The 10,383-nt window shown below is 48.6% G+C and overlaps 1 protein-coding gene across 1 annotated transcript; it reads right to left on the reverse strand.

Annotated features, from left to right (window-relative positions):
* Positions 1 to 650: 650 nt before the first annotated feature.
* Positions 651 to 5,822, reverse strand: LOC137048931 (protein unc-13 homolog C-like). Its single transcript, XM_067427283.1, has 2 exons — positions 4,827 to 5,822; positions 651 to 809 (listed from the first exon to the last, which is right to left on the reverse strand). Exons 1-2 carry the CDS (start codon positions 5,542 to 5,544, stop codon positions 805 to 807), a joined length of 723 nt encoding a protein of 240 aa, XP_067283384.1. The 5' UTR covers positions 5,545 to 5,822; the 3' UTR covers positions 651 to 804.
* Positions 5,823 to 10,383: the final 4,561 nt, after the last annotated feature.

Consider the following 10,383-nt stretch of genomic DNA (forward strand, 5'->3'; position numbering starts at 1 on the left):
CATAAGCATAATTACACATTTACTATTTATTATTGTAGCAAAGTTCGTATAGAAGGAAGGAAGAGGACACGGGGGTCGGCAGGACTGTTGATGCTCTTTTATTATAGTAACTTAAATCACACTCAGGCGTGTGTTGGCAGTCAAAACTCATGAACAATAAACACTTCCGGTTCACAGCACTTCCGGCTTCCGGGTCAGGTTCAGTCTCTTTTTGGGTCGCATCAACAGTCCGACTCTCTCTCTCCCTGGTCTCTGGTTCCGCTGGTGTTTTATCCCGTCTCCGCGCTCATTACTGGAACAAGAGACAGGTGTTATTAATCTGCGTCCAACCCACTCACTTACCGCTCGTCCCGAGGCTCTCTCTCCCGCTGCAGACCTCGCTGAACCACGCCCCCCTTGCCACATACCCCCACCGCCCGACTCAGGCCGGGGAGCCGTCCGGCCTGCAGCCCCCCCCCCCCATTTCTGGAGAGGAAATTGGCCACAGCCATCTGAGCACCCGGCCTGTGGACCACCTTGAATTTAAACGGCTGAAGAGCTAGATACCAACGGGTGATCCACGCGTTGGTATCCTTCATGCGGTGGAGCCATTGGAGAGGAGCGTGGTCCGAACAGAGGGTGAACTCCCGCCCCAGGAGGTAATAGCGGAGGGTGAGAACGGCCCATCTGATGGCCAAACACTCCTTCTCTATGGTGCTGTACTTAGCTTCCCTCTTGGAGAGCTTGCGGCTAATGTACAGCACCGGCCGCTCTCCCCCCTCCACCTCCTGGGCCAGGACTGCGCCCAGCCCCCTGTCCGACGCGTCAGTCTGCAACCAGAAAGGGAGAGAAAAGTCAGGGGAGTGTAAAAGCGGCCCGCCACATAGAGCAGCCTTCACTTGGGTAAAAGCCTGTTGACACGGCTCCGTCCACTGGACCGTATCTGGTAGCCCCTTTCTAGTAAGATCAGTCAAAGGGCTGGTGAGGTCCGAATAATTTGGTATAAACCGTCTATAATATCCCGCCAGCCCCAAAAACTGTCTTACCTCCTTTTTGGTCTTGGGCCTCGGACAGGTTGCAATTGCGGCAGTCTTATCAATTTGGGGACGCACCTGACCATGACCCAAGTGGAAGCCCAGATACCTTACTTCCACCCGCCCAATCGCACACTTCTTTGGGTTGGCCGTGAGCCCCGCTCCCCTCAGCGACCTCAGGACCGCCCTCACATGCTGCATATGCCGCTGCCAATCGTGACTATAAACCACTATGTCATCCAGGTACGCAGCAGCATATGCAGCATGGGGGCGCAAAATCCTATCCATGAGTCGCTGGAAGGTTGCGGGCGCCCCGAACAAGCCGAAAGGAAGCGTGACGAATTGGTGTAATCCAAACGGCGTGGTGAAAGCTGTCTTTTCTTTGGACAATGGAGACAAGGGGATCTGCCAATAGCCCTTTGTTAAGTCCAGTGTCGAATAAAATCGAGCCGTGCCTAACCGATCAAGCAACTTGTCAACCCGTGGCATTGGATACGCGTCGAATTTCGACACAGCGTTCACCTTGCGGTAGTCCACACAGAACCTGACCGAGCCGTCTGTTTTGGGAACCAAAACTATCGGGCTCGCCCAGTCACTGTTGGACTCCTCGATTACTCCCATGTCGAGCATTGCGCCTAATTCTTCCTGAACTACTTTTTTCTTGTGTTCAGGCAAGCGATACGGCCGGCTGCGAACTACCACGCCCGGCTCGGTCTCGATATGGTGCTGAATCAAGTCGGTACGTCCCGGTAGGGGCGAGAACACGTCAGCGAACTCCGCCTGCAATTTTGATAAATCAGTGAGTTGTAACGGTGAGAGGTGATCTCCCCCAGGGGCCAGCGCGACTGATTGCGCTTTAATGCTCGCCTCTGGCCCGAGATCATCCTCTCCCCCGATCACCGTTGCCAACAACACTGATTCCACCTCATTCCATTTTTTTAGCAGGTTGAGGTGGTATATTTGACGTGCCCCGTTCCTATCGGATCGTATCACTTCATAATCGAGCTCTCCTACCTGTCGTGCGACCTCAAACGGCCCCTGCCACTTTGACATTAATTTTGAGCTCGACGTAGGGAGTAGAACGAGCATTTTCTCTCCCGGTGTGAATTTGCGTAGTTTTGTACCCCTGTTATATGACCGGCTCTGGCGGTCCTGGGCTTGCAACAAATTCTCCCTCGATAGCCGCCCCAAGGTGTGGAGTTTTGTTCGCAAGTCCAGCACATACTGAATTTCGTTCTTAGCCAAAGAAGGCCCCTCCTCCCAAGTTTCTCGTAGGACGTCCAGCACCCCCTGGGGCTGCCGTCCGTAGAGAAGCTCGAAGGGGGAAAACCCCGTGGAGGCTTGCGGGACCTCCCGCACAGCAAATAAGAGGGGTTCTAACCACCGATCCCAATTTTTGGCGTCTTCCTGTACGAATTTACGGATCATGGATTTAAGAGTGCGATTAAATCGTTCGACCAAGCCGTCTGTTTGTGGGTGATAGACGCTTGTTCGAATGGATTTAATGCCCAATAATCCGTACAATTCGCTTAACGTGCGTGACATAAACGCCGTGCCTTGATCAGTGAGGATTTCCTTCGGAATCCCCACTCGGGAGATTAAACGAAACAGTGCGTCCGCAACACTCTTCGCAGAGATGTTGCGGAGAGCCACTGCTTCCGGATATCGTGTTGCGTAGTCCACGATAACTAGCGCAAAACGATGCCCGCGTGCGGATCGCTCTAATGGCCCGATGAGGTCCATCGCAATTCTCTCGAAGGGGACCTGCATTAATGGAAGGGGGCGCAATGGCGCTTTTGGGGCGGCCAGTGGATTCACCAACTGACATTCAGGACAAGACGCGCACCACCTGCGCACATTGTCATGAATGCCTGGCCAAAAAAATCGGGTCATTAAACGATTCAGCATGGCCGCCTGTCCCAGGTGGCCCGCCATCGGGTTAGAGTGAGCCGCCTGGAAAAGCATTTCCCGGCGGCTCTTTGGTATTAACAATTGGGTTGTATCTACCTTTGTCTGAGTGTCTTGGGTCACTCGATACAACCGATCCTTGATTATGGCAAAATATGGATACGAGACAGGCAAGGCAGGTTGGAGAGACTGACCGTCAATCAATCGGACCTGCTGGAAGGCATTTTTGAGGGTCTCATCTTGTGACTGCTCCAGAGGAAAGTCATCGCGGTCCGAGAGAATCAGTCTGTCGATCCCGCTCGGTTCCTCTGAAGCTGTCCCCAAGGGTCCCGTCTCAGTCTCCCCAAGCTGCACTCGCGCCGCCCCCCTCCTCGCCTTTTTCTCCCAAGTGGCATCCGCGCATAACGACCCCAATAAAGCCGGAAAGGCGGGCCAATTTGTCCCCAGAATTAGCGGATGCCGGAGGTGTGGACTAACCGCCACCTCTATACTATGCTTTTTCCCCCGAAACTGTATCGTGACCGGGACAACCGGATATTCCACCACATCCCCGTGCACACACCGCACCTTAACCATGCGGCTTGTATCCAATGCCCCAGGCTGCATCAGGCTTTGATGGATCGAGGTTTGGTTACATCCTGAATCCACCAAGGCCTGATATGTACCCCCCTTGATATTCACAGGAATTTGGTACTCTCCTGCCTGATCGGGGGTGGTCCGCTGGACGTTCGGGATCCGGATCATTGTTCCGATGTCCATCATCGGACATCGGTCCACAAAATGATCCGGATCACCGCACCGCCAGCAGGCCAGCCCAGGCCTACCCGCCGCCCCTGCGGCGGGGAGTGGGTTGGAGAATGAGCGCGGAAAGGGGGCGGAACCAGAGCCATTGTCACTACCAGCCCCCAGCGGCCCCGCCCCCCTGGGCGGAGCCCGCGAACTCCCGGACGGTCCGAGGCCCATCCCACCCCGGCCTCTGGGGGGGACGCGAGGAGGGCCTGGAGGGCGGGACCTGGGGAGAGGGACAGAGAGAGAGAGAGAGAGAGGGGGGAGAGAGAGAGGGAGAAGTTAATGGGGGCTCGCCGACCCCCGGGCACGCCACCAGGTGGTCCTCCGCCAAGTTGATGGCCGTCTCCAGCGACGTGGGCCGGTGGCACTAGACCCATTCGGCGGTCTTCCTTGGGAGCCGAGCGATAAACTGCTCCAGCACCACCAGATCGACAACATGGTCCACGTCGCTTCCGCCGGCCAGAAGCCATCTGCGGCACTCGTCCCGGAGCTGTTGGGCCTTTGCGAAGGGTCGGCCGGACTCACCCCACTCCATGGATCGGAACCGCTGTCTGTGTTGTTCCGGGGTCCGGCCATGTTTTGACCTGTCCAATGGTGAATTGATTAAAGTGTTATAGTCTCCCCCTATAATTATTGGGCAGCTGGAAAGGTTTGAAAGAGAGGAAAAGAAATTTGAAAAGAAGGAGGGGTCATCAGAGTTTGGTCCATAAATGTTGCCAATTGTGATTGGATTATTGTCGATTGAAATTGGACTACAATACCAAATGATATACAAAACAGCACAAACATAAAAACCTGTAACCGACAACGAAACATATAAACAGTGAGCAAGAAGACTAATTTGGTGCATTTAATGTGTGTGTGCGTGGTGCAGGTAGTTTAATGTGAGAATATACATTGATAGAGAGAGAGAGAGAGAGAGAGAGAGAGAGAGAGAGAGAGTGAGAGAGAAATGTGAGGATGATACAGTTAGAATGAGAGAGGAGCATGGGTGGGTCTATTGTCTATACATCTTTTACAGTTTCTAGAATTAGTAAAGCCATGGAGTAGTGTCCTTGTCTCTGAATAGTTGTCCATCAATATATAGTTTGTCTACTGTAATGATTGCTTTTTTACCTTGACTGATCATTGTCTTGCGGATGGGGAAGAGTAGCTTACGTCTGCGGATGATCTCTTGTGGAAATTGGTCGTTGAGTCCGTAATGAGTCCCTTTTAGCTGCCGGCCTTGTCGCTGAACCAGTACTTTCTGTTTGAAATGTTCAAATTTGACGATGATGGGCCGGGGTCGGGTAGAGTTGTGGAGTTTCTGTCCTAAACGATGTACGCGGTGGAATGTGATGTGCTCGACAGTCCCTGGTGTAAGTTTGAGCTGGTTAACCATGAAGTCCTTAACAGATTTTTCGGGGTCTTCGGTGGATGATTCGGGAATGCCGGAGAAGATTAGATTGTCTCTCATACTGCGTGACTGTAGATCCAGGATGGTTTCTTGCATAGCTTTGTTTTCGGCGGTGACGGAGGTGAGTTGAGTGGTTACAGTCGAAAGTTTAGCGGTGAGTGAGTCCACGGAGCTTTTAAATGATTTGTTTTCTTCTGTAAGTGAATCGACTTGTTGTTGACTGTATTCCAGGCTATGGCGAAGATTTTGGAATTCTTTGTGAAGTACTTCGATTAATGAGAGTCTGGAATCCAGGTTTGATAAGCGCTCGTTGATTGATAAAAGTATTTCGGAACAGCAGTTTGTTTTGGTAGGAGTGGATGTTGGTGAAGATGAAGAATCGGTTAAACTGGGAGAGTCCGAACTGCGCGGTTTTTTGGCTTTGCGTGATGGGCTCATTGTACATAGTCTATTGAGGCATTTGTCAATGTAGTCCTCCAGGTGGTCCAGGTCTGAGTCGTAATCCAGGTTTTAATCGGGTGATGTCGTAGCGGGGAAGAAGAAGAAGAAAACAAAACAAAAAAAAACTAACAGAAAGAAAACAGTCGAGAAAAAAGCAGAGAAAAGTTTGTAGTCTTTCTAGCAGCACGCTGCCATGTTAGATCACGCACCCCTCACACGCCCATCACCAAGTCACATGATCATCAGCTGAACTTTTGACGTTGGAGAAAGAAAGAGTGAAGTGGAAATCAGCAGTAGTGATTCTATCTGGCTGTGGTGTGTGAAATTTCAGATATTACTCTGATTTTATGTAAAATAAATGGAAAGTTTCTGAGATTTTTCGTTCTGAGCAGATTTGAATAACGTTAGGCCATGTGCATTCATAACGAGAGCTGAACTGATTAGCACACAGGCTAAAGCTACCATGTGTAAATATGCAGTCCAAAATTGTCGGCGGCATAAATCCTCACATAGACCCATAATAATAATACTTTTAATTTGTACCTGTGCTTTTACTACTTGTATAACAACTTAACAAGTAGGAATATACATTGTTATTAGCATATATTTTGATATCACATATGTTATTGCACTGCATACGTTATGAATTATATATAGATTAATCCTCTTTTAAGGTACTGAAGTTATTTAGTCAAGAACAGAGCCTATTTAGTGAGCAATTACTTTTTTTCTTTACATTGTCATTATAAGTGGTTACTGTCACTTTAAAAGATCTTCCGCTATCGCACATAATATGGATGTGAAATGCTGAAGTCGCAGTTACAAAACTTACAAAACGCGTGACTGTCCCCCACCCTGCTCCTCAAGAGGGTTATGGGTTTTTGGCAGAGTGACGTCCGTCTCTATCGTTACGTCCATCGTCACTCATCATCTGACCTCACACACTAACCTCGCGACAACGGCCTGCCACCTACAGTACTGTAGTAGTAGGCTACTGCAGATGGAAGTTATCGCGAGGCTAGTTAAACAGCCCAGATTGGAAATGTTTTCATTTTTTTCCTCCGGTATTATTATTTTTTAATAACGCACGTTAAAATACGGGATATACTAATACAAGAGGACGGCGGGAAAGAAGGGTGAAATACGGGAATTTCCCGGCCAAAACGGGATACTTGACAGGTAGGATCTAATATGATAAACAGAGCTGCATTATCTCATAGTCATAACCGGAAGAGCGGATCAGTGCAGGCGCCCGGCGACTGTGTCCTGTCCAAAAAGTCCTGGTGTTCGTGAGGCGGGTATTTGTTTAACAATCGCTCCAGCAGCCGTGCTCAGCTCCACAACACACGGTCCTGCTCTGCTTTACACTACAGTAACGTTAATAACCAATCGCTCCAGCGGCCGTGTTCAGCTCCACAACACTCGCTCTTGCTCTGCTTTACACTACAGTAACGTTAATAACCAATCGCTCCAGCGGCCGTGTTCAGCTCCACAACACTCGGTCCTGCTCTGCTTCACTACAGTAACGTTAATAACCAATCGCTCCAGCAGCCGTGCTCAGCTCCACAACACTCGGTCCTGCTCTGCTTCACTACAGTAACGTTAATAACCAATCGCTCCAGCGGCCGTGCTCAGCTCCTCAACACTCGGTCCTGCTCTGCTTCACCAAAGTAACGTTAATAACCAATCGCTCCAGCAGCCGTGCTCAGCTCCACAACACTCGCTCCTGCTCTGCTTTACACTACAGTAACGTTAATAACCAATCGCTCCAGCAGCCGTGCTCAGCTCCACAACACTCGGTCCTGCTCTGCTTTACACTACAGTAACGTTAATAACCAATCGCTCCAGTGGCCGTGCTCAGCTCCTCAACACTCGGTCCTGCTACAAACCGTGTAAATAATTACTTAAAAATGGTAGAAACAAACCGAATGCATGTAGCGGTTTGCCTTTTGCTGTAGAGATTTTCCATTTACTACATACAGTAGACACTCTGATTCCATATATGGGGCACATATATATTATATATTATGCCATATCACACCGCGCGCGCCGAGTGTGCACAGCCACGACCATTGTCATTTTGACTCCCCACCCTGCCTCCATGTTGCCTCCGAAATGTCCTATGAACACTTCGACCTCCTCTAACATACCCAGTGGCATTAGATAAAGTCTCCACCACAATACCGTCGCCGCAATCACAGAGAGGCCTGCGGTCAGAAGACACGCACTTCATGGCGAGCGCTGTAAAAATGTCCCGCAGCCGCCTCATGTCCAACACTAACATACCAGCTCACTTTGCTATGAACACTCGGACCCCGGGAAACATTATTTCCACCACAAAAGGACCATCTACATTGGGCAAATTATCCACCGTTTGTGCTTAGTGTAATGTTAGGTTTAGTTTCACTTTCAGAATCACCATCATCTCATATTTCCCTTCAGAATTAGGATCCACGAGTAGAAGACCCAACGCTTCCTTTTAACTTCCTTTTAACTTCCTTTTCCATTTAACTTCCTGCTTCGCTACTGTTCGGACGCTCTTGCTTACTGCTCCGCGCTTTGCTCTATCGCTTCTATATTTTATCTCATAATTTTAACTTCAGCAAATCAACACAGTGCTCAAACAACAAAGCTTGACTTCAACGATAAAACTAGAAACTTTGTTGACTGGATTACTACAAAAAAGTGGAATATTTCATCCGACCAGCCTCCACACTGCCATCAGCTTAAATTCCGGAAGGGAAAACACAGCTGCCTACTATCGAAAGGATAAGAAAATGCCTCTTCCTGCTAAGGAATCTTCTTGCTGCACAAACTCCCACAGACTTTTACAAAGGATTGCAGTTCTTGAAACAAAGTTATTTGCGTAACCACCAAACCGGACGAATCACACAGCAGAGCTTCATCCCGAACGCCCTCTGCACACAGCCGGTGAGTCCCATAAATTTAGTGCTACTCAACAGATAGAGAAACAAGAAACTGATCAACACACTAATCGATGGCACAAACAGGGGGCAAGACCCAAACGCACTCGAGAAGTCAGATTGTCACGAGCTTCATATATTGCTGCCGTTGCATGCTCTACCCCAGACACAAGGATTGCAAACACTAGTTTCCGACCACCATCGATACATCTCGAAAACAGATTTGAAGTATTAATGAATGAGGGTGAGGAATCCCCAAACGTGATGAATATGAACTAAGACAGATTGCATCAGCCCGCAGCTAACACTAACGCTAACAGGCGCTCAAGGTCGAGCAGACAGCGTCGCTCAGCTCAGAGCGCAGCCGAGCCAAGGACTCTGATAGTGGGTGACTCTACAGTCAGAAACATTAGCAGCAGAGATACAACTACATGCTGCCTTCCACAAGCAACCATTTCTGATGTAAACAGGGAAATTGAGAACATTCTGATGAAACATAAGACTGCAAATCAACTAATCATTCATGTGGGGAAGAACGATATTCAGAGAGAGCAGTCAGAACTCATTAAAAGGGATTTCAATGAACTTTTTGAAACACTTAGAAAACTGAAAGTTCAGCCGTTCATCAGTGGACCACTGCCAACAAGAGGAACAAATAGATTCTCACGGTTGCTTGGGCTTAATACATGACTGCAAAAAACCTGCATGATGAAGGGAGAGAATTTCATCGACAACTTTAATCTCTTCTGGAGTCAGAGACAACTGTTTACATCAAATGGCCACCACCCAAACAAACTTGGTGCAAGAGTGCTAAAGGACAATATTTATTTTTCCCTTCATCATCCTTCAGCTGTGTGTTTAACCCACTCAACCTGATACAGTGTATGGAGGACCACAGGACTTCATTTCAGCTCCTGAATGGACATTCGGTTGACACATCCCAAAAGGACAATGATAACACCATGTAGCCACAACAATTGCTCATGGACACACTCCCAGCTGAGCCCTGCCCACAGAGCTCACCACAGACAGACTGTGAAGGATTAGAACTGCTCCAGGATTCAGCACCCAAGAATGATTTTCTTGAAAATGGACAGCAAAGCCAGGACAACATATTTCAGCTTCCGATAACACCAGAGCAACAGCCCCTCTCACCGGACATGTCATTCCTCTCTCCAGCATCCCCGCATCTGGGCTTCTCAGAGAAAATGGAGAAACTGATTTTTGTTGGAACTAGACTATCACACTCGATTGGTGTGAGCCCCCAGATATCAACAAAAAAGCGTCGAGCCCCACAACCACCAAAGCCTGTGGGCCCAGCTCCCCCTCCTCCTGTGAGATTTCTTCGGTCACAACGCCAGGGCCCACACCCTCCTCCATCTGTTGTAGGTGAACCAAAAACAACTGATTCCAGCTCTCAGTGATGTGCTTTGGGTCCCCGCTATGATAACAGTAACTTTATCAAATGTTTACAGAACAAGTGGGAACCCAGTGTGCCTGCCTCTTTCTCTATCTCTGTTCTGTTACGTGAAAGAAATTCTAAGGCCTTGTCAGGCCGTTTAACAAACCAATATAATCTGCTGCCTGTTACCTATCAAACTGAGACTAATGTGGGTGAAAAAATGAATACTGTTAAGTTAGCACTTTTAAACATCTGTTCACTTAAGAACAAATCATTTCTAGTCAGCGACTTAATAACCACAAACAACCTAGATTTTTTGCTTCTAAATGAAACGTGGCTAGAAGAAAACTGTGCAACAGTCCTAAATGAAGCAGCCCCTCCTAACTTTAGTTTTATGAGTGTCTGCAGAGCTGTTAGGAGAGGTGGGGTGTTGCTGCTCTTTTTAAAGATGTCTTTCAATGTAAGCAAGTGTCATTTGGTGAATATTTGTCTCTAGAATATCTGGGTATT

Source organism: Pseudorasbora parva, chromosome 20 (assembly GCF_024679245.1).
Source record: "Pseudorasbora parva isolate DD20220531a chromosome 20, ASM2467924v1, whole genome shotgun sequence".
NCBI lineage: Eukaryota > Metazoa > Chordata > Actinopteri > Cypriniformes > Gobionidae > Pseudorasbora > Pseudorasbora parva.

What these genes read in the sequence shown, in the direction of transcription:
- LOC137048931 (XM_067427283.1), bottom strand. Translation starts at nt 5,544, where the DNA reads ATGAGCCCATCACGCAAAGCCAAAAAACCGCGCAGTTCGGACTCTCCC.